The sequence below is a fragment of the Pocillopora damicornis genome, chromosome 10 (assembly GCF_964200805.1).
Source record: "Pocillopora damicornis chromosome 10, jaPocDami1.2, whole genome shotgun sequence".
In the NCBI taxonomy this organism is placed as follows: domain Eukaryota; kingdom Metazoa; phylum Cnidaria; class Anthozoa; order Scleractinia; family Pocilloporidae; genus Pocillopora; species Pocillopora damicornis.
In genome coordinates, this window is record NC_142679.1 from 12,057,708 (window position 1) to 12,085,425 (window position 27,718).

Genomic DNA, 27,718 nt, shown 5'->3' on the forward strand with positions numbered 1-27,718 from the left:
TGAGACAAGACACCTGTTAATAACAACGTAAAGTAATTAGTGTGACAACATCAAAACACGGAAATACAGCACAGACCTCTTGCTGGTATGCGGTGTGTCAATGTTTTAAACAGTTTCAGTGCATTCATTGTGCAATTCTGGGAATGCAATTTTCGTTGTTAATTGTTGAAAGGTAGTTTGTTCGAAAAAGAGGGCTTAAACAAACACATCAGAAAAAAAGACTAAGTTTGGGTTCGAGACCGGCCAACCGTTAAAACTGAAAATGAGCTAAAAATAGTCGTGGACGTCTTAATATATTTCAAGAGGCACGAGTTGAAAATACAATCTAAAAATAAATAATCAATTTCCTTGTAAAAAATTAATCGTAACCAGAGGTGCGATTTTGCTGAAGCTGTGAAGCAACCCTCAAAAAATAGTTATAAAATACTGAACTCAAATTCCGCAGTAAAGCAGCAAGTCTTTATGACTACATATGCAAGTATCGGTTTAAACCGCAAACCACAGCTGGGAAAACTATACTGTTTATATAATTTGAAGACTTGAGATACTTTTACGTAAAGTGCAACAAATAGCTAATTTCATTACACATTACTGGCATTCCTATGCGCGATGAGGATCTGGGGTTCCAAGAAAGTTAGAATAACCACAGAGTACAAAGTGTAACTCTCGCTGAAACGGCAAAATCTATTAACAATGTATATGCATAGCACTGAGAACAACATAAAAGGGAGCAAAGCCCAGCTTAGCTTCAGTGTACATCAGCTCCAGTTAAAAACAGACGAACATTAGGAGAGACAAGTCAGAAACGCAACAAAGTAGAACATAGAGGACAAGAATCATGCTTGATGTAAGTAAGCAAAAAGGGCCGGGAGATTGTCAAGTCATATTTCAAACACTCCACCTCCGTACTACAGGAATATATCAAGAGTTTTCAGAAACCTATTCTTAATTTGACCTGTTCGGGGTATACGTTCAGGCTTCCCTGAATGATATTGAAAAAAACTTTTCTGCTTCACTTTTGGAAACTGTCCGGAAAAAAAGGTATTAACAGTATACCCCACGTTAGTTTCTCAATTTAAGGCTTTCAGTACAAACAAAGTAACATTTGAACTGACTAGGGGCAAAAATTGACGTATTTTACAAAGCGCCTCACCATATTGACAAGAAGTGCTATCAAAAATTAATCTTCGCCCTTCTTCTCGTTTTTTCCTCAGATTAAGAAAAAAATTATTTACATATCCTTTTCTTTGTTTCCTTATGTTGTAGCAACCGACCCTCGTTAGCAGACATTTGGCGGTTGTGTTTCTTCTGCTTATTGCCACCGCAAACTTGACATCTGCGAGTCCTGTTCGTTCTATACAATCTCCTTCTAGGAAGGTAAATTATCTTCTTCTGAGTCGAATAGACGGTGACAGAAGGTCTAGAAGTAGTAGTAGTAGTAGTAGTAATAGTATTAGTAGCAGTAGTAGTAGTACACTTTGTAGTTAACGAGGGTAACATTTGACAGTGATTAAAATGATGAAGTCGTGGCCTTCGCATGGTCTGGCAAGATTGCTTCACATATGCGACGAAGAGCATGCCCGTGCCTTTTTCTCTCTTTCCATTACCTATAACCTTCTTTTCAGCAGGCAGAGGTTTCGACGATTACTAAATTATTTAATTTCCAGTAAATTTTAACATAATTTCTTCCGCACTCAAACGGAGTTGTAGCGAATAATCCTTGCCTACTTGCAATGCAAAAACCAAGTCGTGAATTTGTATAATAAAAAGCCCAGTCAATACTCCAATTAGCCCCCAGGGTCCTCGTTAAACGATCTGAGTCAAGAGGCGGCTTCTATTTCGAAGAGGGCTTTTGTTTCTTCTTTGAAAGTTTTTGGTTCACTTTTGAACTGGTCTTATTCCAACACCAACTGCAAAATTGAACTTAATGCAAAACTTGAATGTATTTTTTCATTAGAAAGAGTAATTCTCTGTCCGTAAGGTACGTTGTAATCATACTTCCTGTTTTCATAAAGTTCCGTTAATTCTTAAGTTAATTTGCAACCTAAGCTATGCCGATGACCTCACTGATCAAAAGTTCCTATTCACTCACAGGGATATTTTTTCGAAAAAAGATACCTAGTGCGCCTCAAAATATCTTTTAAGGCTGCACATTTCGTTAAAAATGTATGTACTGTACTATACCGATCTCAGTAACTCGGCAATCAACTGTAATCAATACATTTTTTTGAGGATAGGGGGGTTAGCTTAAAATTTTAAACTGAAGCGAGTGCAGTGCACAGGCGATGCGTGCTAACGTTGCAAACTGTACGGCCAATATTATGCACATTTTAAAAAAAAAGTGAACTATAAACAAGACACTTTGTATATTTACGGTATCACAGGTTGTGGATTACAAAGTTCATATCAACGAATCTGGGGCACAGTACGACGAGACAATCAAAGTGGACACCGAGAAGCAAACTGAACTTTTTAAAGTTCCTGCCCATAATAACGTGGACCAAAGCAATATTTTGTACGACTTCAAGGCGGTAAGTCTGTCAAAGGTTATTGTGAATTTTTAAGGGTGTATTGAATCTGAGTAAATACACGAGGTTTCATTAAATCCCCAGTCAAATTTGGACAACCCGCTGAAAGCTCGAGTTAGAAAGTCTTGGCAAACACATTGTAAGCTAAGCTAAAACAAACTTATAGCAATACAGTGACTTGTTAAACCCTTTAACTCCCAAGATCGCATAAATAATTCTCCTAACTGTCTGCCAAATGATTCTTATCATGTTAGTTTGGAGAATTTGGTATCGGATCAATTAGTTATCCCAGAATTAACATTTTCCTTTATCTTTATCACTTGTCTGCATGATATTGTATAGATATAGTAAGGATAAATTCTGTCTTGGTCACTCACGGGAGTTAAAGGGTTAAAGATTTTAAAGATCCCCGTATGAGGGTCGAACGGGGCAGCGGTCCAGAAAAAAAAACGTTTGTCCTCGCGGTTGCGAGTTGAAAGAAGAAAGGACGAAAGAGAAAGACTAGCAATGTACTCGGCCCCTAGGTCATGACCTGGTGCCGATTATTTTTTTAAGTCGCTTTTAATCAGTCAACAAGTTATTGTTATCGGACATATTTCTCGAGTAATTATGAGCTAACGCGTATGATTAAGTCGTCATCATTTAATTATTCCTTGTGTTAACAAGAGTAACTGAAACTAAAAATGATCAGTCCCCACCACCAGAATGGAAATGTCCATTCTGCCTAACGATTTATACTTCAGTGTAACTTCGAGACAAAGGACTAAGTGGCATTTGACTTCCTACAACTAAGTATCTTTTCTCGTGAAAACAGAATATGAGCATGCTGATGTTACCCGGTAAAAAGATCTGTTATTATATGCCACTGTCAGCAGAGATGCCTACGCCAACAAAACTCGGAAGGGATCTTGATCAGACCAAGGTGAGGACACGTTCCCTTTTGAACAAATTTATGCACCGGTGTGATTTCAAACTCGCAATCTTTGGATTATTCGATCACAATCTTCCTTTCAGCTCTCTTAAGGGTATGGCACTCACCGTCTTCATTTATTATAACGGAATGCTGATAACTGATTGGTTCTTCACTGCTGGTCATTCTTTGCGACCCTCGTTACGATTGCTACCCTTAGGATAAATCTTCATAATGCATTTCCGAGAATTGGTTGGGTACTCTTTACTATTTGTCCCTTTAGCAAAAAAATTCAGAGAATTGGAATTCATGGAAAATACAGATATTGTTAAAAATTTTCCCCTCCTGGCTAGCTTTGCAAGCAATCCACTGCATTCGAGAGTCTTTTAAGATTCCTTTGTTATGCCATTTTACGAAATATGAGTTACAGAACGCCACAATGGCCTTCACGCGGTAAAAGGTTTCTCACCGCTTTGAATCTACTTAAATATATCATCTCATGGCAGGGGATGGTCGACGACAGGACGAAAACGATTGATAGCAAATGGACAGTGGATAATGAGATTACCGATCGGTCTGTGCTGAGCGAGGAGTTGGCAAACTTTTGTTCAGAATACCCCATATACCAGGTCAAATTCTTGGACGACTCCGAGACTTCTACAACGATTCATACAAAAGGTAACATAAGCATTATTAAGTTACATATGGGATTTTCACTAAACAAACATTTCGACAATGAAAGTCTGCCAATAGCAGCCTCCAAAATTGAATTTCGTTATTCGAAACTAATTTAACAAAGGATAAAACCGACTGTGGCAAGAATATCGAAGACAGAAAGCTAGAAAGTACTTTTTAAACCATCCAGCATAAACGAAGACAAATTTTGCAAAGATTTGTATCAAACTTCTTCTCTGTAATTAAGTGAATACTTATACAGTTACGATTTTCGGATTTTCCGTGCAAGTAATTGTGGCCAGGAATTCACTGAAGTATTCCTCCAATATATCTCATCATTTTTAAATAATAAAAAACCAGTCTTAATTAAAAAGCTTCTCAACTAATGATAACTTATCTATATCGTATGATACGACCAAACTAATCCTACATCGGAGAAAGATGTTTTTCGTCTTGTCACGCGCGTGAGACAAAGAAAAAATTCTGATTTCTCAAGAGGAACTAAAAATTTTTTCTTTGTTCCACGCTCCTGACAAGACAAAAAACATCATTCTCTATTTCTTTACCAAGCTCAAAACTTTATTTCATTTAATCATACATTGTTGCTTTTTCACTTTTCAACAGGAACAAAACATCGCACTCGTCGCAGTTCAGAATTTCCTCCCATTGGTGTCTCTGTTTTGTGCCCTGGTGGAAAAAGCATCGTTACTGACGGGGACGTAAGTTGGTGCAGTGACATCCAGGGATGTTGGAGAAAAGTATACAAAGTTCATTCCTATTCATGCTTTCAGACCGTACGCTGCTTCTCATGGGGCTGTGTTTACCTTCACTTCACGCAAGAAGTGTATTGTTTGGAATATCAGTGTAAAGAAGACACTTCTCATCATATTGATAATACAACTGCCTGATGAAGACAGTTATAATAGCAACGATAGTAATTCATTTTCATAGTACTCATAACTTCACAGTTTAAGACGCTCAGCCGTTATATCATCAACTGTCACGAAAATAGAAAGATATATGGTAAAAATGAGATGGTAATTCAAAATTGTAAAGTTTTTTAATCTAAGGATATAGGGTGTTTGTTCAACCAAATTTCTTATGCAGTTGTGTAAATAAACGTGCATTTCTTACCTTTCGTTTGAGAAAGAAAATGCGACTTCAGTAAAACGTTCTGACGACTTCTACAGCCCTTCATATGCAACTCTGACTGTTTGTGGGCCGCCATATTGGATTTCTTTCGCGCACTGTGCGCCAGTCTTACTCTTCCACGCGGGTTTCCCGCTAAACAGCCTACCTTGCGCCGCAGAAATGATCGGGAAATAAAGAAAGTGATATTCAAAAGCAAAAAGATACAGAACTCGGTTATTACGTTTTCCTGTCCTTAGTCCTCACTGGAGTCATAGTAGTATTTTAATCCTCTGCTCAAGTGAAATCTCAAAATGATCATGGAGTTCTTGTTCTATACTGGTATTTTTTCCGGCTAAGTTTCTCATCGTATTGCAGGTGTTTAAAACACATTTTGGACTTAAGGAATAACTTTTGAGCAAATAATAATTAGTTATGTCAATTACTTGTCACCTGGTTGGCCGTTTTGAACCGGAAAGAGGATAATTTTCGTGTTCGCTTTAAGGCTGCAAAACAAAGTTGAGAGGTATACTATTGCTCGAGTTGGTCAGATATTTCACTAGTGTGGTAGTAAGCTCTTGGCAAGTGCGCCTCATTCTGAGTTGAGTATGTTCGTACTTCCTCTTCCGTTCTTACTGTAATCGAGAATTTACCCGTGATAACTCATTACCAAAAGCCTAAACTTTCAGGTACCTTAGATAGAGTTAAGATTTGGACAGAGGCGAGATAAAGGGTCGAAAAGGAGTGGGAGCCTTGGCAACCTGCGAGGCATCACTGGAGGGGAGTGGGAGGGTCGTCAAACGTCCATAGGGTGTGCGTGGAAACCAAAGCGATAAAAAATAGGATGAAACAAACTCTTTGAACCAGACGGTGATGATTAATGCAAATGTGCCTCCCCTCTTCAACTATATCTCAAGGGAATGTGGGGTGTCTTTTCTTAATGGTATCAAGGAGATATTACAGAGAGCATTTGATTAAGCTGAGACTTCGCAAGCAAAGATCAGCAACTCCTGATAACCAAATGGCTAGTACTCGGAATACCGATCGTAGATTCTCATTGGCCGTAATATCCTGAGCAAAGACGTTCACAACGTCCTACCCTCATAATTGAAAAGGTTTGTAAAGAGGGAGCGTGGACTCAAAATATTCCATCCCGGCATTAGAGTCAAGCGATAATTTTAAGGTCACCATGCGCTTGCGGCATAAAGTTCTTGAACTTGGTAGTAAGATGGAGATGCCAACCTCAACTCACTGATAAAAAATGAGGGTCTGTTAAATGCCTTTTGAAATTAAGGCACTTACAAGGTAAAATACAGTGCGTTTCTGAGTGGATGTGTTGTTGCTACGATAACTAAGTTGAAAAATAAATGAGGCTTTCTTTGTTACCAATTCAGTGAAGACAAAGGAGTTTCGTAGTTTGGCATATCAAAGTGGTGCTTAAAAATTACACAACCGATTTAAGCCACCCTAACATCGATGCACAGTCCAATCTCGTGGAATCAAGGGGCTTCCTGTAACCAGTTCTCTCTCAAAATCTTGAAGCTATAATCCCCGTTGGATGAAACACATTATGTTGATTTCTCTTGAAAATCTGGAGTCATATGTAAACAAAATCCCGCAATTTGTATTTCTCTCGACTCTTATTACCTGCCTAATCGCTAAGTACCAAGTACCAGTAAGCGTCGACGGTAGAAGGTTTGAAAAACCTACACACCCGCTAGAACCCTTAACATGGTTCTCGATTCTCTTACTCCTTCCAGGGACTAAAACCAAGCAAATAAACACACCAAACAAGCCAACTCTTTATAGAAAATAATATTTTAATCTTGGTAACCATAAAATTATACAACATTAACATAGAATTTACAAATATATTATACGTCTATATACAAACGAAACGCCAATTCTCTGGCACTCCGAGGGGGTAACTAGCCCTTTATTCTTTTATAATATTTAAAAATCATTTCTGAATATAAAACATTCAGTATTAAAAGTACAATTTCTCTATTAAAAACGGTAAGAATTTTTGAGCATTTAAGGGTTCACTCGTTCTACTTTGCCCACGACTTTTCCATCATATGTAGGTAAAACAGTGCTGTCATCTTTAACTTCTTCCCAAACGACAAGACAGTCATTGTCTTTTGTCATACTTTTAAAAAAGAATCTGCAAAGAGGAAAAGGTAATCTAAATTCAGTTTACAAAAAACATCGTGAGGTAAGATCACTCTTTCATTGTTTCAGATACATTAAAATGGCTCATGGGATCACACATTGACTTTCTTGAAAGAAATGACACATTTGACCAAGCACAAAGCACCAATAGAACCAAACAACACAATGGTCAACAACACAACCACAGGTTTCCTAAGTAACAAGGTGTGGGAGAAAAACTGCTGCCTCTTGCTAGAATTTGTATGAATTTTGTTCCAATTTTCCAGAGTTTGAAAAATTCACTTGCACTCTACAGCAATTTTGAGCAAGTTCTCTCCTGCACTTGAGGCGTACACCATGTCAAAAGCTAATTTTCTCAAAGTACACTTTAAAGTGATCAGTTTTAGAGGTAAAATAAGTGAGTCAGATGTAACCTCTATCAAACTATCCTCAGAGAATCAATCAAAAATATGCTGCTGATGTTTCAAAGACCTGAATTCTAGTCTGTTTGCCCATTTCTTTTCAAAGATACTGATAGATGATGAACAAGTTCAGATTTTTCAAGCTGGCAAATGAAACTTTGGCGAAAACCTTGCCTATACCAGGCTCTCAGTTTACTTTACACTGTGGCCAACTCACTTTCATTTCCAACAATTCACAGCAGATGAGAATATGTGCCACAAGTGTCGCATTCAGTAGACCTGACCCTTTACACCCAAAATTTAAATATAATTCTCCAAACTGTGCTATACATTTCTTATGATTTTAGATCAGAGAACTTTTTGTTTAATCAAAGAATATCCCCTAGTCGATATTTTTCTTACCTCTCTTTACCTATCTACTTAAAAAATGTACAAATATTGTAAGGAGAAGTTCAGTTTTGGTCACCGCTGAGAGTGAAAAGATTAGAGAACATGAGCCTTTGAGGGATTCACCTTACCTGTAAATTCCTTTCCTTGGTGGTAACAAAGTTTTAAATTGTCCAAGTGTCACAGATTTTTCAGGAAGTGAAGTTCGATATGGAATGGGTTCTCCCCATAAGTAGTAAGTGATTATTAATGAACCATGTTTATCCTTCTTTTTCAACACTGATCCACAAAATCCACTGTCCTTACATGTACTTATAGAATCAGCCTGTGATACAGATGATTTCCCAGTCACAGATGATGCAGCCTTGTAATGTCTTTCATGTGGAAAACTTGGAGACTGCCCATAACTGGAGGAGTCTTTGGCAGACCAACATAATGATGCACTTGTTTTTTCTCTGCAGGATGTGGTTTCAAAATCTGATCCTGCTTGAAACCTACATGAAACAAATTTGAATTGTGTTCAATAAAAACAGAAGGTAGAGGAGATCTCTACACACTACACTTAATTCAGGTAGATGCACTTCCAACAACAATAAGTTGAAGGCCTGAACTTCGGTTTTTTAAAATTTACTCAATACTGGCATTTGTTAACAGTGGGAGATACGCTGTTGTGTGATGGTAATAACGTTCAAACGCTGGTCTGATTTTTGAGTTGTGTTCATGGGAAAGACACTGAACTCAAATGCCTCACCTCTCTCCTACCAGACATATACATGGGTATCAATCAGCTGTCAAGGGAAACCCCCCCTCCCCCCCCAAAAAGTCCCCTCGTGTATAGATTTGTGGGGGTGGGGGTGGGGAACCAAAAACATCAAAATTCATAAATGTAAACGGTTGAAATCACAGTTTGGTTTCATGCCTACCTTTGCTTTGCATGATTCTTAGATCGCCTCTCCCCCTCTTTTGCCACATCAATTAATCTCTTTCTAGTTTCTTCCAAAACAGATGATGCATGAGGTGCTGGAAGAAGAGGCATCATGAGATCGGAGGCAATGGGTTGTCCAGGTAAATGCAGGGGTGGATTCTTCTCTGAATGTCTAGTGGAAGACGTGGTCGACTGCTTACCCCTCGAACTGTTTCTTGAGGAGGGAGAATGATGGCGATGGGACTTAGACTCTTTTGAGCCCTGCTGAGCCTGTTCCCCTTCCTCCATCCATTGTATGATGCGATGATGATTAACAGTTAGGAAAGGAATGTCATCATCCCTGCGTTGGGGACGAGCTTCCCACTCACTACCATCTCTAACAGCTGGCTCACTTGATTGGGGTTCAATCACTGCTTCTTTCTTCTCTGAACAAGGTTGCTTAGACTGCTGAATTTGTTGTGGTTCAACTTGCAGTCTGTATGTATCAACAGCTACAGGTGCTGAGGCAGTGGGAGCAGCAGCAGTTTCCTCTCCAGCTACAGGCTTGTCATTATAATAAGGTTCCTTGAAAGAAGCCACAGCTTCCTTGGCCATGGTGGTAAGGTAGAGTTTTTTCTTGTTCTCTGTGTTGTCAATTGCTTGTTGGAGAATTGACTTTCTTGGTGCCTAAAACAATGTAACAATTGCATAAGACAACATAGAATTGCTCTTGTTCTCATTACACACAACGGCCATGAGGCAATGAATATTTGTTCATCATAATACCACAATTTGCTACAGTTGTACTACACACTATTAAATAAATGTGCAATTTAAAGAGAGCTATCTTAAGCATTCGGGTTTCATCCATTCTGATTTTCTGCGATTGGCAAAATCTTTAAATTTGTACCAAGCACATGATAAAAAATCTAATTTCATGTAACATAGTGACATTCGAACATACCTCACAGTGAATTGCCAAGTTGTGAGCTTCCCTTTCACCTTGTTCTCTCTGAATCTTGACTTTCTCTAGTCTTTCAATCAATATTTTGGCAAATTCTTCTGGATTTTTGGTTGCGTTACAAGCCTCTTTAGGAATTCTCTGGGTACGCTGAAGAAATAAGTGGAGTCCAATCATTACTGCTATTAATCATTCACCATAGCACAATTTTTTTGCATAACCAAATACATGGACCACTGCAAGACTTTGTTTCACAAAGTTCCATCTCTCAAATGTTTATCATTTCTTTCAAGAATGAATGGGCTTTATGCCAAGAACATTCAACCTTAACACAAGTTGGAACAAGTTTACTTACAAAAAAATTAAGATAGGCACCTAACTACTGTCTGGGAAGTATAGTATGGGTTTTAGCCCCATCCACTTTTTTCCCCCAACATTTCTTTCTTTAGTTGCTAATCATTTCATTATTTGTTCACTTATATATTTTCAATGTTGAGGTGCCTTTTGTTATTCATGACAAAAGATTGTAATACCAGGAACAACACAAACCAAGGAACAAATATTTGTCAATCTGACCAGTTGCATAACATGGAGTTAAGAGTAAATCAAAGGATTTACTTAAGTGAACACCATTTCAACAATTCCCCAGTATCTTTTTCTCATTCAAATAATGCTGTTTTTGTATTGGTCCATTGACATGCAAATGTTAGGTCAAGCATTACAATAAGGACATAACAAAATAAGAGGCTACAATGCAATACTTCTTAAAACATGATCACTGAAAGGGCTTCCCTTTGTTAATTACTTTTCACTCTCATTCAAGAAACAACAAAGTCAGTCAGTAATTTTGAATGCATATATTTACAAGACAGAAGTAAACAAATTAATTGATCATGATCAATTTATCACCATTTGACCACCCAGAGGACTTTTTCTGATGTACTTCCATGTACACCCAGAAACAAAAAAAAAGTTACATAATTACTTACCGGAACAAACTGCATCATCGGAAGACTATCATGAAAGCCAAATTTCTTACTACGTGCTGAGCACTTCCTTCGGCCACTACATCTGGATGATGTGTCGCTGAAAACAATCGATGAAAGAAATTACATGAAGAATAGCACTTCGAAGTATAAAATATTTAAGAATTCAAGACCAGGAGAAAAAAAAAATGACCTTTTCATTCCTGCATGCATCAAATCATGACACTAAAAGAAACAATAACCACCCTAAGAAGTTTTGATTGGTTCATGAATTCTCCTTTTTAGGTACCAAGGAAATGAATGAAGAATAGTACAGAGAATATGAACAAGGGGGGTAAATCTTTAAAAAACTATGCTGCTGTGTCAGTGGGAGAGTATAACAGAGTAATTTAGTATTATCAGCAAGGTTGATAACGTTAATTAGCCACCCTTAAGAGTTGTGAGGCTTTTAAACTCTTTATGGTGGCCAATTTACATTATCAACTCAGTTGTCAATACTCTATTACCTTGTTATGGAGAATATGGATTCTGATTTAGGATGTGAAGGCTTAAAATGCAAATATGAAATAATTGACTTACTCAGTCAAACAACTATCAGTTGTCACTGAGAGAGTATCTTCTGTCATAGCATCGCTTGATAGACTCTGGTTTTCTGATTCAATTCTTGATCCCACAGGTGCTGTTGGGCAGTGGTATGGTGACAATAATTTATTCATGGGAACATTTAATAAACACCTGAGGATATCAAAGCATAAACAGTAAATAATTTATTCATAGACATAATCTGAAGTACCCATAGTCCCTTGAACTTTCACCCCTAAATTCCCAGAACTGATTAGCTTGTAACTTCTCCCAATAGTATCCGTACATTTACAGCAAACAGGTAGTGAGAATACTCAAACCCATCAGGTTCAATTTATTACCTTGATTGGACACAAATTCTTGTGATTAATTTACAATGAAATGTGTAGTAGCCAGAGGGGACAATCAGATCAAGGGAGTTAAAGGGTTAACATGACTGGAAGCTGAGTACAACATGAGTAGCAAACTAAGTAATTTGCTTCAAAACACAATACATGCATCTATTCAACAAACATTCAAAACACTTTGCCTTGTTTGTGGGGTTAAAAAAAGTATCTAAAACACTTGGCATTGGGGTAGAAATAATAAAAATTAAAGAACATCCTACTAATACTTGTGCTCTGACCACTTGTCTAAAAATTTTTACTCTGCAATTTTTTTGTCCTAAATCAAATGGACTTTTAAACTGAAATCTAAGGTATCTACGTCACATTGAGAAAAGAAAAGCAAATTCAATATTTACAGAACTATATATATATATATACATCATTATTTGAACTATCTGTTAAGCACTGAAAAGCTTTGCATAAACAATTTCCAGCACAGGAATCTTACAAGATTTTGACCTGAAACTGTCACAGGACTCTTCTCCTTTCATTTTACAGAAATATGATAAATGGAAGAAGCAGCATTTCCACAACCATAAAAATAACAAAGTAAGAAAAATTGTGAAGTTGTCATGTCCCAAAACAAAACACATAACTTTCTGATTGAAGGTCGAACACCCTGAAGAAAAGTCAGACTTCAATGAAGGAGTAGTTCCTACTTATTGCCCTCAGGCTAGCTCGCATAAATCAAAAGATACTGCATAGTCACACGACACAAAAACAAAACTATGAACTGTACAATTTCTACACAGAACAATAAATTGGAATACAAAAGCTGCATATTTAAATGTTCAATAGGGCATATTTAAATGTTCAATTGGCATTAAAAGTTATAAATGACATATCGAGAGTGCTCTTAAGCCAAAAAGTGATTATTTTAAAAAGACCCACATGCAAATTCCTGCTCAGCAACTACACTGCTTTGGCATTTAAAGCACCGGCTTTCATATGAGAGGTGTCATGAAGGTAAGGCAGTATGATTATCCTAGATTTTGAACAAAACCAATCCATAAACCTACTCAATTGCAAGTGCTTAAAGAGCAGCTCTTAGGAAAGTACTAAAATTCAAGAATGCAAAAAGAGTGAAAAACAAAAGAGAGACAAATCAAGAACACAGTGAACTTGTTGACCCTTTGGGAACAAAAACATCCTTCTTAAGATCTGTGGTCATGCTCTGGTGAGTCTCAAGAACAGAAACAACTTCTTTGAAAGTACAAAATAAAAAGACAAGACTTTGTAAACAGTAATTGCAATTAAACATGCTTCAAAGGCACTTGTGCTTCAGTTCATGAAATACGGAAACCTGCTAAATGGCACCTTTACAACCATTTCATTGCCATACTCTGTTTTCCTCCATTATACACCCTGAGATCAACTTTGAACATACTGATTGGTTCTAGAATGTATAAAGATCAAAGTTGACACGTTTTGTGAATATTTCTTAGCATTCTTTGACAGCTAAAAAGCAAATGTTTATGTATGTTTGCAGAGACTGAGTTTGCCATTTTAATGCAAAGGATTTATGGGAAGCTCATTAACCTTTCTTTCAGATGTACGCTGGAATTCATAAATTTGAAATGCAATGAACAGCAAGAGGAATATATGACATCGATATGAAATCAAATGCCACAACAGACAAGTCTTGCACGAGAAACAGCAATCAACTCGCGAAATCAAATTTCTTCAAGTTTCATTAACCCGATACCTCTTCTCGAGTGTCTGTGCACCGCTGGAAATTGCTGCACAAGAATTCACACCCTCTCAAAATTACAAGTACTTCTGACCAAATAACAGAATACACAAGTAACATGTTTACTAGCACAGAATGAGAAATACTTTAAAACACTGACTAAAAACTAGGAGAAGAATCGTGGCGCATGTTTCCCTTGGAAAAGATTTGATCACGATGGAACACTTGATGGATTTAACAGATTTTGAAGCGATCATTTCAAGGGATATCCTAAAGCCTCGCCTAAACTGAAAATGTCATTTGTTACACAAAACAAAGTGCTGTCGAATGGACTCCGAAGTTTGTTGATCAATCACTTGTGTTTTCTTAAGCAGCGCGAGTCATTCGCTGGAGCGTACAAACCATTGAGCTCGGAAGAAATACAATGAGATTCGATTCAAGAGAATGACAATTACTCTAGTCGATTTGACGACTTCTAATTTTATCTGGGGTCAAACAACTTAAATAATATCACTCGCACATTTGAATTGGTACCGCAACCGGCCACTTGCTTTAGTCCAAACTCTGAATCCAAAACAATTCAAATATAAATACCAAGCACTGCTTCACAAGCTATGAAATTCTTAGCACTTCCGATAACAATGTATAGATTCCTTAGAAATTAAAAATTGGTTCAATTAGCCGGGCGTGCAGCATAACATTCAGTTACTATTGAAATGTTCGCTGCACGAGAACTTGACAAAGTTCTAATATAAACTTTGCCTTTTCAAAAGCTAAATCAAATGCTTGACAAGAGATGCAATATCCCTTTCTATTAGCGATCTTGACAATTTTAGCTGTAATCTCAATCGCGGCACCGAAAATAAATTCCCTCCACTTGGCCGCTTTCATTAACTACAAAGTCGGTAAGATTATCGTTTGAAAACAACAAAAACTAAATTGCAATAACATTGCTTAACGACGGCCCAATCGCCTTCCGAAAACATTGAATGTAAATTGCCGCTGATAACTATGCACTAGAGCTGTCAGGCAACTCAATGAGGTATTTCAAGTGTAGAAATCCAACAAAGTAATTGCAAGAACGCTCCAAACGAAAAAGCGGTCTGTTATGGTTGGAGTTGAGCGAGTAACTTACCGCGCATTGTGTTCATCGGAACCCGATCTCTTCGCACAATAAGGCAATCCCTTCGCACTATTGTGATGTTGCTCAAATTCAAATTGGACTCCATCATCCTCAATCTCGTCAAATCCTAAAACTTTTTCCTCCGGAAGAGGCGGTAAATATCCACCGTGAAATCTGGCCGTATGTGTAAAGCGTTCACAGATCCCTTGTGGGCTTTCACCGCCGCTCTGAATGCACTCCTTATAGAAAGTTGTGTTCAAAAACCTCGGGTAATGATTATTTTTCAAATTCGCCATTATTTCGGATAAAGCCTCCTCAAACAGTCCACAATCCATAGGCTGATCGTTAACATGCTGCGCAATTTTCGTTCTCGTTGTGTTGCTGACTTCTAAAGCATTCTCAGGGAAAATAAACTTCTGGAAAATCGCTTTGGCGGTCGTCCGCATCTCATGAGAAATCGGTGCCATTCGCTTGAAAGACTCGGACGCTCGCCAGAAATCTAGGAGAATTTCGGAATTCTCCTGCTTTAGAAACTGATAAAATGAGTTAAATCCTTGGCAATCCATAAGCATATCGTTCAAAGAGGTGGGCCATCGCTCGCATTGAGGAGTAGAGGCAGCGCTACCCTCCGGTTCATAACCCAACGGCGCAAGTTTCTCTTCGTCTGATTCCAGTCCTGAATAACCTTGCGTAGTAGTCGATTCCTTTTTGGAAACCCTTCTCGCTGTCATTATAGGACTAGAAACAAACGAATCTGACTTCAAAGAAGCCACTAATTTTCCTTTGGAACGCTCACTGTCGTTCGAATCTTCGCCGGTTGGAGGGGGCCGCATAGTTGTGGGGCAGTCTGCCGCTGATGATCGCGCCTGTAATATTTCACGTGTGGTAGATTTCTGTTGTGATTCTTTAAGACCATAATAAACCTTTCTAGGGTCTCTGGCGAGCATTTGCTCCGAATCCATCGCTAAGAATCGCGGACGACTGCAGACCGCATTCAGCCGAGATGAGCGCACAACCTGCTTTACAGTCGTTCGTCGGATCTTTCTAAGAGAATGCCTCGCAGAGATCAAAAGTACGCCGCGCTGAGCCCCCAAAGCAAATATTCAAATACATATATCACTCGCGACGCTCCGTTGAACTGCTCAGAATGTCCCTAGCAGCCGATCGCTGAAAAAACCTGAACAAAATATGGCCACACGATCGAGGATTTTGCCGTAAAGGTATTGATCTTGAAAGGTTTCTAGCGCGAGAATGGTTTCGCAGCTCTCTACAGCGCTCCGCATTTACTTCTAAGTGTTTTCAAGTGCGGTGGGCTTGCAAAACTACTTCAAAAGATGCCGCTCAGCAAAAGGCGGCACACAAACGATCAATCCCTCGGGAGAGAACGTCACAACGGGCTAAGAGACCGCACCAATCAGAAGACGCGTTTTGGTGCCCCGGGTGATAGCACGTGCTTCATGCCAACTTCACACATGTTGACGATGGGTTTAATTAAGCGCAGCTGGTTGAATCTTTTCTGATTGCTTTGCAATGAGAGGTACTGAAAACCCAACGAGTCGGGACCGATCTGGCTATAAGGCGGTTCTTTTATGGCCATCTCGCGAACTTGTTGGGCCGCATATTCACTCTGAGCCATTGTGTTCCGTGCTAAATGAAGATTTAGCGCGGTGAATCGTCTTAACCACAAAATGAATTAAATGCTCTCATTACCAATCTTGGATAAGCAAAGAGCGGCAAGTCAAAAGGATATCAATGTCAATCAAATTCGACAAGTGAGTTCTGGTGATTGTTTGGTCGGCGGGGAAATTTGTTTGTAATTTTTAATCAGCATTCATGCCATACTTTTCAAAATGGCTACATCGTAGAGCTTGAACACGCGAAGTTTAGATCTTTTTGGCCCCTTTTCGTCGCTTTTTAACCCTTATAAACAGGGTAAATATTGTTCAGTATCTTCAGCCACTTATTCTGCCGGCCGCTTTCTGAAATCTCTGGCATTCTTATTCAAAATATCTGCTAATGAAATTTTTTTTATTTGATGAAGTGTCGGGGCCCATGCAATTCAGTTAACACATTATTGCCTGAATTACTGGATAATATTTTTCTGCAATGGTCGCCCTTGTAAGCTAAAGCGGCATCTTTTCTTACCGAGCTTAGTCGAAATTAAGTTAAAGACCGAGAGAGACCCCAACTTATCGATAGCAGTAGTAATTATTTGTCCTTTCGGATCGCTTTTTGTGTCGCTAGAGAGTGTTTGCTAGAGTAATTTACGAGTAAAAAGTTGATTATAACGGAGAGGTAGACAAACATTGCTTAAAATTTGCTTGCCTTACTTTTCAGAAACTAAAAACCGCTCTTTGTGACCTAAGTTATCTCGAGTAGCAGGGACAAAAATTTTAATATTACACGGAACAGCAGCGCCTTGGCGGTTCCCTTTTATGTATGACCGGTTCTTTTGATGAGAAAAAGTTATGTTCCCTTATCATCCCTGTTTCTCGCGTTTTGACACGTTCGACCCAATGAAGTACCTGTGGTAGGAGAACGAAAAGAAAACATTTTCGCGATCGTACCAGGTTTAAGGCTAGTTTACATGTACCCCACCAAATGATATTCTCGTGGTGTTGTTTGGGAATTTTGTAAAAGAAACCCGGCTTAAAATAACGACCTTCAAATGAACATGCTGGGCATTTTTGATTGCCAAGTGATTTTTCTTGACGTCTTTGGAAATATTGTAATTCGTCCGCCGGGTCACGCAGAAGGGAAGCGTGGAATTGAAAGCCACAAGGAATTCCCTCTGCAGGCAAATAAATAACTGGAGTGTCACTAAATATAGTGCGATTTCGTGGCAAGGAAACTGAATTCACGGCCGAAAGTAAATGTGTTAGTTTTCCTGTCTGTACTGATACCAACGCAAACTATTTAATTTCGCAAGGCGGCGCGGATGTGAAGAATCGCATTGTTAAAACACTCGAAACCAACCGAAGGAAAAAAATTATTAAACGTACACGAGGTGCCTGTTAGACCTTCAACTGCGACATTTGTTTCCGAAGAATTAAAAGTTTCGAGCCATAAATCCACAATTAGCCACCTTAAGTTTTTGCACGTTATAAAGAGAGACTATTTTAGAAGCGTTTGAACTTGCCGCTGTTCATTGCCGAAGTGTCAATTACTTAGTGAATGGAAAAAAATTGAAGCTGACAGTAGTTATGGCGTCGGCGAGTTCTTATACTTTCACAGTCTCAAAGGTTCGTCTGTTTCCGATTATAATGGCTATTTAACAGAGCAGGCAATTTGCCTGATGAAAAATGCAGTTCAAAGTTTTCGCGATAGGGAAAAAGTGGATAGTATTCCAAAAAACAAATGAAGCCTAGCAACCGGAAGTGCGTTATTTCAAACCGGAAGTTAAGAATGGAACTGAGACAAAACGTGCGGGGGAAAGGACTTGCTTGGGTTCCGTCGCTATTTCGACAAATTACTCTGACTTAGGGAGGCTAATTAGGGAAAGAAAACGCTGTCGTTTTAATAGGAGCGTTTAGCGTAAGCTTAGCATTTTTCTTTACCGCTGGAAATGTTATCAGACACGGAAGATCATCCGTAGGCTCATAAAAGCCATAGCAGAAGTAATCAATTTCAGTAGTTGCACCCTAAGCAATTCAGAACCTAAACATCTTATTTCGGGAAACCAAAGTTCTAAAGGCTAATCACAGGCTAATGAGTTCACACAGAGTAAAGAAGTAAGCCGCTCTGGCGTAATTAAGAAGAACGATTTAGCTGGGCGGCCAAAACGGCTTCAACTCTTTCTCATCGAAACAGATGGAAAATTCAATAGTTCAGAAATTTAATCAAATGAAATCGGAGCCTGACTGAATTGTGCACTCTGACTGTTTCCAAAAGTCGACCTTATTACAGAATCAATAAGGTGAACTTAATTTTTTAGGCCAAAAACTATTGCGACTTAAATAAATGTTTAAATAACGAAATCTTGCAACTCATGAAATTTCAAAGCCTGATTTTTAAACAAGATGCGGAGATGACGACTAAACCTTTTTGAAAGGGGAATTTGCACAGACGTCTTGATCGCTTGTAACAGATTGCCACCAAACTGACTCGAGAGGACATATTCAAATAAATGCCACTTCTTACTGTCAAAAGAATTTCATACTGAACTTAAAAATCATTCCTCAAATTGACTCAGTGATGTTAATAACTTTTTAAATATGTTAATAGATGAAGGAAAAAAAATATTTACGAAAATTTAAAGCGTTTGAAAACTTTGAGGAAAATCTATTGAAAGAAAAAAAGTTATTTGGTTAACTTTCACCGGTGCGTTTCGACGTCTTTTTCTCTTTTTCTCTCTTTTTTTTTTTTCCTCGTATTCTACAAGGTCCTTTCCTTTCTTTGATACATTAGCACAAAGGTGAAAAAAGAGGGGAAAAAAAGCAGAAAGGGAGAAAGAAAAAAAGAAAGAGCTAAATAAAGAAAGGAATTAAAATTTACCCTGTAATATGTTGCCATCGACATTTAGAACTGAGGTCTGCCATTTCATCCAGTCTCAAAATTCAGCATTAACAGTGAGGAGCAACTACATGTTGACCCTGCGCCAAAATTTTTTGTTCGGCGCATAATATTACAAAGATATCTGAAAGTTAAAATTACGACTGTGATAGATAATTCATCAAATGGTTAGAATGTTTTAATCAGTATTCCATTAAAACTCAAGAATAGCAGAATGGGGAAACGGCATATTTTGCGAACTGCACTCACCATCCGGCTTAGCGTCGGCGTTTGAAGAACACTAGACATCCACTTTGTGGACATCAAATATTCCTTCACTTAAAAGCAAAAATAAAAAGACGAAATATAAAAAATTCAGTTTGCCTTCAGTAAACTGTATTCTTCAACAGTTTTATTCAAAATATATTGACACACATCTTGACAGGAAAGCGCCGCCTGAAGGAGAATTTCTGTTCATTTCCAATAGATTCTTTGTTGGTAGCAGAGGGTCAGGATGTAAACAGATGGTTATGGACGGTGTATGGCAAAGAGCTGGACTGACATTCACTATCTCCAAATGACTTTTAAATCCATACCGGCAGCCTATTGCCTATTGACAAAGCCGGTTCATGAAAATCAATAGCTTTTATAGGGCTAAGTGCTTTGAAGTTGCTGCATTTTGATGAAGTAAAACTGTTGCCATGATCGAGGAATTGTCTAAACCCCGTCAAAGAGGGATGGTTGTTGAAAAATTGCTTAATTTTAATCTTGAATCCTCTTTTTGCCCAAATTCCTCGAGAAGAAGGGAGCTTTTATTCCTCATTGAAGATTATAAACATTTAAGCCGCAGGCCGCCGCTTTAATTGCGATGATTTTGACAAAATCGGCTCTAAGCTCAAGAAAAACTATTTCCAATTTCGACAGTTCTTGATTTATTTCAAACTGGAGGTTGTGGCAACCACATTAAGAACTTGATCTTCCAATAAAAGAAACTCCGAAACTTTTTAAGTGAGAAAGCAATACAAGGGCTTACGGGAAATAAAGCAAATAATAGCGGTTTATAGAAGATTAAAACTGTAAAAAAGGCGACGAAAAGTCTATTGATTTGAAATGCTAAAACAATAACAAGCCCCTGCGAAATGGCTGGACGGGGGAGATAGTCCTTTAAAAAGCGGATAATACCGCCACTTTTTATCTAAATCATAAGATTGCTCTGAACAGCCCGTAAAACCTTCGGATGATTTTTTAGCTATTTATTGCCCCGTGCAAAAGCACGAGATAAATGTTTGCAACATGCCGGCACAAAACAGTCTTGTAGCATTGTGAATGATACTGAGACAGAAATCAGTTTTCAGTCTGTCCTCTCCTTCATGATATTTAAGGCGCCAAAGACTTCGAAGTCAGAGTATAAGCGCCAGCGTCTCTATGCAATTATTATTTTGTATTCAATGCAGAATTGGTCGTACCGCCACAAGCTCATTAAGCGACGATAAGCGGCCTCGAAAGCAAACTTGTGACACTCTTTAAGTGCTTTCGTGCCGTTTGACACGCCGCCAAAGTTTAAACAGCCTTTGCCCGAAACAAGCCCTTACACTCGCAGCTTTTCTTTTCCGATCGGCCGCTCTTCAAATGCTGATAAGACCTCTAATTATAATTATACGAGTCCATCTGATCCTAAAAAGCATAATTATCATGATTAGGTCGAGCCTAAGGGGTAAATAAGAGCTTTATAATTAAGGCATGCGCAATAGCCTTCGTTTACGTGTTGAATCGCCCCTTATTAGCGCAACAACAAGTTGCCATGAAAAGCCAAATGCTTAGAATATTAGCACTAGTATGCCTCTAAAATAATTGTTCTTATTGAAAGAGTATAAACCACTTCTAGAGAAGTGTGAAAAAGGTAAAAAAATTTCCACGCTCAATTAAAAATTAAAACATGAAAACCTACACTTGAAAAGAAAACTGATAGTAAATGAATTTAATTTTTTTTACCGACGAAGAAAACATTAGCGTCAACACCTCACCTAGTTTGAAATTTCACCTCCGTTCAAATAACCTCCTGCTGGCCCTGTCTTTTATCACTGAATCGTTATCAAAATTTACGTTCCTAACTCTTGTTAAGTAACATTTGAAAATCGAGGAGATATTGCAATAGCAGTTTTTTTTTCAGACATTTCTTTTAACCAGACAAAGTTCCTCTATTAAATAGGCGAGAACATACAAAGAACTGCAAATGGTAACTGGATGTGAAAGTAAAGTTGGAACACCCTTTAATCAATTTGAATTACTTCGCGAACAAGTTTAACCAAGCATATGGCCGTGTAAAAAAAGTAATAATACGCGAATGCGATGCAAGCCTGAAGAGAGAAGTTCGAGAGGGAATTATCATCAATGAATAATAAATTACTTTGATCCTCCTCTAAAACGAAGGAAAGACTGAATCGTCCACAAACTCGTTAACCGTAACTCACCATAACTCCATTTCTGATCAATCCTATCGTATCATAAGCCTTGATTTAAGAATCGATGATAAACATGATATGAAATTATTTCCAGTTCCTACTCAGCTCCGTTCAGTTGATTTTCTATCATGTAAGCAGTGAGTTCATTGTACTTCCTGACACTGGCAGAAGTTTCAGCTGGATCGGATGGCAAATTTACGAAGTTGCATCTGGAAAACCTGTCAGGAAGTTATTGTTTAGAGAAGGAAAAAATATCCTTCTCAATTTCTCTAATCCTTTTCCTTGGCAGCGGGAAAGTTTTGAAGAAACGAATGGCCCAAAACAACTCACGCAGGTGATTTTTGTGTGACGAGTTTGTTGGTATTCCTGTGAAAATCGGAAGTGAAAGCAAAAGGTGAATGACATCCAGTCCCAAGAAACACGACGAGTCTATTGGCGGAAAATGACGCCGTTTTCAAATTATTTAAGATCAGGTGTCATTGAGATTAGTAGCTTATGAGCTGGGACAATAGCAAATCGACAGCCAAAAACCGAAAAGGCGAAATATCAAAACTAGGTACAGTTTATTGATAAAGCAAGGACACATATTAATGTACAACATACTCAAGGAGCCTATTTTTCAACATGTCACTGAAAAGTGACAGTTTGAAGCTCCTCTCTTGTTCACATTACCGCTTCCTTTTTAGCGTGGCTTACAAATTTAGAAATTAATCTACTGCCGGGTACGTTCAGTTATTACTAGTGGTCTAAAAAAAAAACTGCACTTCATTTTCTCGACTACGTTTCCAAAACGCGTCATTCTTTTCTCTAAACTACTTCACCGATGAACGCAAAGCTCACAAAATAGTTCTAGACAAGTTACGAGCCAGAGCCAAGCGAATCAAGTCGATCTTATCCCTTTCCTCTTCTTCTTGAGCCTATGAAGAAAAAATTCTTCACGTCAGTTACCGACATACGATAAAGTTAAGCAGCTTCAGTAACGTGAATTTCTTGCGAGTATTGTTACTCGCATGCAATGGATGAGACGTACCTCACCGCAAGCCAATCTCAGCCTATCCGGTTTGATGGCTGGCCCTTACAACTGGTCCTAACCCCACTAAACTCTTCGAGAGAAGCACTCTGAGACTGAAGTGTCCTGCCTAGCTCACAATTCACTCTTAAAAATTTCACACTGCCCATATCTGTAATTTCGCTCATGAACGAGACGTATCTCTGCAGTCAATTTTTTCCTGTTCGAATAGTAAGGAAAGATATTGCGCAGTAGATAGGCGATAAACCTTCTTCGTACTTGACTGAAAACTGTCACAAAAAGAGCACGAAAATTCAACCTTCTTTTGAATGATCAGAAATCACAAACGACCACGGCAAAAAAAAACAACAACAACAACAAAAAAACTTGCTTGAATCCGAACGGATCTCGAACTTTTAGCCTGAGTTGACTTAAGCGTATGTAATAGCACGAGGACGGCTATAAAACACGAACATGGGAATACAACTGGTTTGAAAGCTGATCTAAAACAACTGATCACCACCAACATTCCAAAACGACTATCGCGTGAAATTATCTCAAAACGTTTCAGATTGCACAGTGATGTGTGTTTTTGTAACATTGTTATTGTATTATTGTAACCAATTCAATGAGTACATTACAATATCTATCAGAGATCTCGTTAAAACAGCGATCCAAAACATCACGCAAAGCTCTGCAACTCTGACGCAACTGACAAAAATATACCGATTAAGTTCATAAGTTCAAGTAGTTGAGGCCGGCATGACAAAGATACGCTCCAAGTTGATATTAGTACTTTAAACTGAATCACAGAACAAACTATAGTATGACCAAAACAGGAAACCTAGAGAAGTGACTCTTGAAAAAATGCTCATTCTTACCGCACACTCTCAACAAGAGCGTGGAGGGCAGGTCACGCCCTCTTAAAAGCAAATTTGGCCGGCTTCCGCAGTATAATCAGAAATAAACACTTATCATGCGAGCGGCGGTACACGAGAGATTTTTTTTTTAATAATCCAGCACAAATCTGGACTAAGCTACTCCAAGATCACGTCCAAAGAACAAGCAATCGATCTATTTTTGGCTAAATTCCCGCACGTCCCTTTGCATACCAGATCAAAACAACAAGGATTTGACGCTGTACAACAACACTCCAGAAGTGACGTTAATCAGAGGGGAATGCGAAAAACTAACTAGTAGCAATAAAAAGCAAGCGTGATAGCTGAAGTATGACAGGAGGATTGCTGTAAAATTTGTAAAAAGCAGGTCAAAATGAGGAATTTTTTTATGTTGGTCTTCCGGTTTACATGGGTCTAACTTCGACGGAAAATATGACAAGGGAATATTTTTTCACAGTCAGTAATGTAAGTTATAATATCCACATGTTATAAATTTAGCCATCAATTTCTAAGATCGTCGCCGCATAATCGTAATCCGTGTCATCCAGTCTTAGTCAGCACCATTTTAGTTTTATATTACCTCTCTCGTTTTTTTCTTTTACTGAGCTAATACTTTATGGTTTCATCCGATTTTGTACGTCAGAGAATTGATATGTTCTCAATATTTCCTTCTTGACGAGAAGCACGAACAGTGACTCTGCGACAAAGATCGCCGCTTTAAAACAAGTTTAAAACCTGTTGTGAACCAGACCAACGGGCTGACTGCCAAAGAGGAGACATGGAACGAATCACGTTTTTTTTTTTTCCCCCTTACCCCCTTTAATTTCCTGTTATCTACATGAGAAATTGATGTCAAACCTCGATCTTTCTCTCTTTGATCCACCTTTTAGTCTCAAGTACTTGGTACGTAAAAATCAATGTAGCGTAGCGAACATCACAAGGACTGTAGATCAGGGAATTAATTGCCCACAAAGTAGACTAAAGTATGACAATAACGGCTGGAAATGTCGAGGGAGACAAGAAACACAGGAACTCCGTAATGAGAATGGAAGTACGAGACTAGAGGACGTTACAAAGCATTACGGAACGTTTAGGTAAATTTGAAATGTCGGCCAGATTTTTGTTGACCTAAAATAACGTTGGGAAATCACCTTTGTTTGATAAGCGCCCTTAATTTTTGCCAGACTAAATTGACCCGTCAGGATTAAAAGGTAAAAATTCTTGTGTTCGCAGGAAAGGAAACTATGTTAAATTTAGAACACAAAAACTTAGAATCTATCGTAAATGTTATACTTAAGCTCTCTTATAAAACAGGCAGGAGAAGCCGAATGGTATGCTAAGATATTTTGTGAACAAGTTTTTTGTTTTATTGAGCCACGACTCTTGATGTTGGATTCAAATGAAAAGGGGGGGCGGCTTCCCAAGACAAATGCCCACGATCACGAAACCGCCGAGAACCCTGACTACAATAAGATTCGTGAGTGTTTAGAGCTGAATATTTTTTAGATGAGTTTTGCAATTTGCCCACGAACTCTTATGAATCTTTTTAAATTTTCAATGCAAACGTTCGTTGGAAAGTTATAAGAGTCTCCGAGAAATTATCTCGGAAAAAAATTCTTCAACTGTGAGGTACTTTCTTTTAAAAGGACAAAGTCCCATTGGGTACAAATTCCGATGTTCGGAACCAACATCAATACTAAATAATATAACATGAATTTACTTGCGAACAAGAGTTGGGATGCTATGATATACCGTCAGAAAGAAAAAATAAATAAATAAAGGCACCGCAAACTTTTTTTAGCCAAATATTCGTGACCAAGAATAAATCAGAAAGATAAATATTGAATTTGGCGCTGGTACTGGAGGCCGGCCGACAAACTTTCTCCTGACATCAGACGCCCGGTTTATCCAACCGACTACAGTGAGTATTGAGCGTTCGAAATATGATACAGGAATGGAGCAATCAAAAAAAAAATGACGCTCGGAAACTAATGCCGCTTGACAGAAAAAAATCATGCAAAAGAAATCGAGAACTCTATTACAAGCTTAACTGTAATCCGCTTGCACCTCCAGACAATGGAGCATAAAGTTCATCAAATACAGATCGCCTTACTCTAACATTCACCAGGAGATTTACGTACATTGGGAATAACAAAGTCTCTCTTAACTCTTTTCTTTCTTTTCTTTTCTTTCCTATGGCTTACTGCAAGCTAAAAGCCAGCGGTGCGTTGAAGAATCACTCGTTATCATCGATATGAAAATATTTTTTTAAATCGTCTTTGTTACGCGTGGCAGCCACTTCAAGGAGGTAATGTCGTTTCCAAACCCCGACCGAGTAGCCAAATCAACAGATCAGTGAAGGCACGCCATATCACGAAGGACGATACTGGCGCACCCCGAGGTCGCTTTTATCGGAACCATCAAAACGTTTGAAGATAAACAAGCCGCAAACAATTTAAATTTAGATCTCTGAAAATATCACACCCAGGTTTCAGTTTAAGACGACACCATTTATTCCTGTCAGCTTTTCGATTCTTTTCAGATCAGGACAAGGAAAAAAATGTTTGCTATTTATAAAAAGTCGACAGCACGTGCCATAGTTCGATAGCATGTCGCTTACCGCTGCCTTTGATCGCCTTAATAGCTTTAGTGTTGGCCTTTCGAAACGATAAGCCCACACTAAACCTTCTTGATGTCCGTTTCAAAACACACCACGAGAAAGGTAAACAAAGAAGACAAATACACCGAAAGACTTGTACACTGTTCACACAAGCAGCGAGTTCTGCCGATCTCTGCTTCTAGAACGTTCCATCAAAACCAAAAACACTTCATGCATGCCTGGAACGAAAGAGCGGACAAAAACAAGCCGTATACACGATTTTACAATTGATGATAAACCCATAATTCCAGTGGAATTTGTTCCCAATCTAATGTAGATGTAAATGAAAGAGAAACACACCCATCTCGTTTTGGCGAGCGAGAAGAATTGTGCAAAACATGAAACAAGCAACTAATGAAAAATTATAACATGAGATCAGAAACAAGTATTCATTACCTTAATTTGTCTCATGGTAAAGACTGAGATTAATTGGAAACAAATTTTGGTAAGAATGCACCAAAACAGACAATAAAATTACTTATATCCATGTTGCTGTGAACAACCCGCGTGTAGCCCAGCTCTTCTCTTGTCTGAATATTAAAATATAATTCTTATGAGAAGGAAAACGAAAACCACCACAAATCAAAACTACGCTAAGTAAAATCTATCATGATTCAAGTCCAACTGTAGGCCAAAGGGAAGCTAGAGTATAAAAGCCGTCGATTATTTCGGTTTAATCAAGAGTTGACACGAGTAAATTTTCACTTTTAAGGAACTCTTTATTTCCTGAGGCATTTTTCCGATGGAGAGTTGCTGTTCAACGGTTTTATGAAAAGATTTCTAAAGTTTTCGCTAAATTATCCTTTGACACTGGGTTCGCATACCAAGCAACGGCTGCATTTTACATTACTATTTGCCATCCCTTTACCAAAACAGTGTCGAGTTCCGCTTGAGAAGCACGTGGGAACTCAACAGTCAGTAAAGGTCTACAGCAGGGAACCCAACTCAATAATTCATCAAAGGAAACTCCGACAAGGAAAAAGCATGAATAATTACCACAATTGGCACTGCACGTGCGGGCACGAAATTATAATGATGTACTAAGTTCACTTCATTTTACCATTTCGTAGAACAGTGAGTTTTTTTAGGCACGTAGGAGGGGTGTTAGTTTAGTTTCATAAGCGGCAGTGCGTTGTTTGATTCGGTGCCCGTTTAAGACGCAGCGCCTTTCCATTTCTGCGAACAAAACCACCCCACGACTCACTGTGAACAACTATGTACACATAAAACATTTATTTCTGTTTTCAGAAAGGCGGCTTCTTTGAAATGCATTCGGCAAAGTCGTCGATCATTTAAATTCAGTCTTTGCTTGAATTGGAAAGAAAAGATTACCTTAACGACATAAACACGGTTTTAAAATTTCGA

At 38.4% G+C, this 27,718-nt stretch overlaps 3 protein-coding genes and 3 long non-coding RNA genes across 7 annotated transcripts in view; 3 read left to right on the forward strand and 3 right to left on the reverse strand.

Annotated features, from left to right (window-relative positions):
* Nucleotides 1-710: 710 nt before the first annotated feature.
* Nucleotides 711-5,251, forward strand: LOC113671157 (uncharacterized). The gene is made up of 6 exons (XM_089184285.1): nucleotides 711-847; nucleotides 1,267-1,377; nucleotides 2,385-2,531; nucleotides 3,343-3,450; nucleotides 3,945-4,116; nucleotides 4,738-5,251. The coding sequence occupies exons 1-6, from the start codon at nucleotides 839-841 to the stop codon at nucleotides 5,019-5,021; spliced, it is 831 nt and encodes a 276-aa protein (XP_089040411.1). The 5' UTR covers nucleotides 711-838; the 3' UTR covers nucleotides 5,022-5,251.
* Nucleotides 5,252-7,043: 1,792 nt separating this feature from the next.
* On the reverse strand, nucleotides 7,044-16,554 carry LOC113671162 (axin-1). Its single transcript, XM_027187373.2, has 7 exons — nucleotides 14,846-16,554; nucleotides 11,632-11,787; nucleotides 11,056-11,152; nucleotides 10,070-10,216; nucleotides 9,125-9,792; nucleotides 8,333-8,695; nucleotides 7,044-7,405 (listed from the first exon to the last, which is right to left on the reverse strand). The coding sequence occupies exons 1-7, from the start codon at nucleotides 15,793-15,795 to the stop codon at nucleotides 7,276-7,278; spliced, it is 2,511 nt and encodes an 836-aa protein (XP_027043174.2). The 5' UTR covers nucleotides 15,796-16,554; the 3' UTR covers nucleotides 7,044-7,275.
* On the forward strand, nucleotides 16,479-19,902 carry LOC149038946 (uncharacterized). Its single transcript, XR_016180283.1, has 2 exons — nucleotides 16,479-16,605; nucleotides 19,812-19,902. It is a non-coding gene; the product is annotated as an uncharacterized LOC149038946 (long non-coding RNA).
* LOC149038947 (uncharacterized) lies at nucleotides 16,846-19,919 on the reverse strand. Its single transcript, XR_016180282.1, has 2 exons — nucleotides 19,328-19,919; nucleotides 16,846-17,358 (listed from the first exon to the last, which is right to left on the reverse strand). It is a non-coding gene; the product is annotated as an uncharacterized LOC149038947 (long non-coding RNA).
* A 2,411-nt stretch (nucleotides 19,920-22,330) lies between these two features.
* The window catches only part of LOC113671163 (nuclear pore complex protein Nup85), a 52,995-nt gene continuing 47,607 nt past the window's right edge, over nucleotides 22,331-27,718 (reverse strand). For both annotated transcript variants that reach the window (XM_027187375.2, XM_089184278.1), the window contains one exon: nucleotides 22,331-22,703. In XM_027187375.2, the coding sequence (XP_027043176.2) occupies nucleotides 22,623-22,703 (81 nt within the window). In that variant the 3' untranslated portion in view covers nucleotides 22,331-22,622. The remainder of the gene's footprint in view (nucleotides 22,704-27,718) is intronic.
* LOC149038948 (uncharacterized) lies at nucleotides 23,885-25,067 on the forward strand. The gene is made up of 2 exons (XR_016180281.1): nucleotides 23,885-24,159; nucleotides 24,585-25,067. It is a non-coding gene; the product is annotated as an uncharacterized LOC149038948 (long non-coding RNA).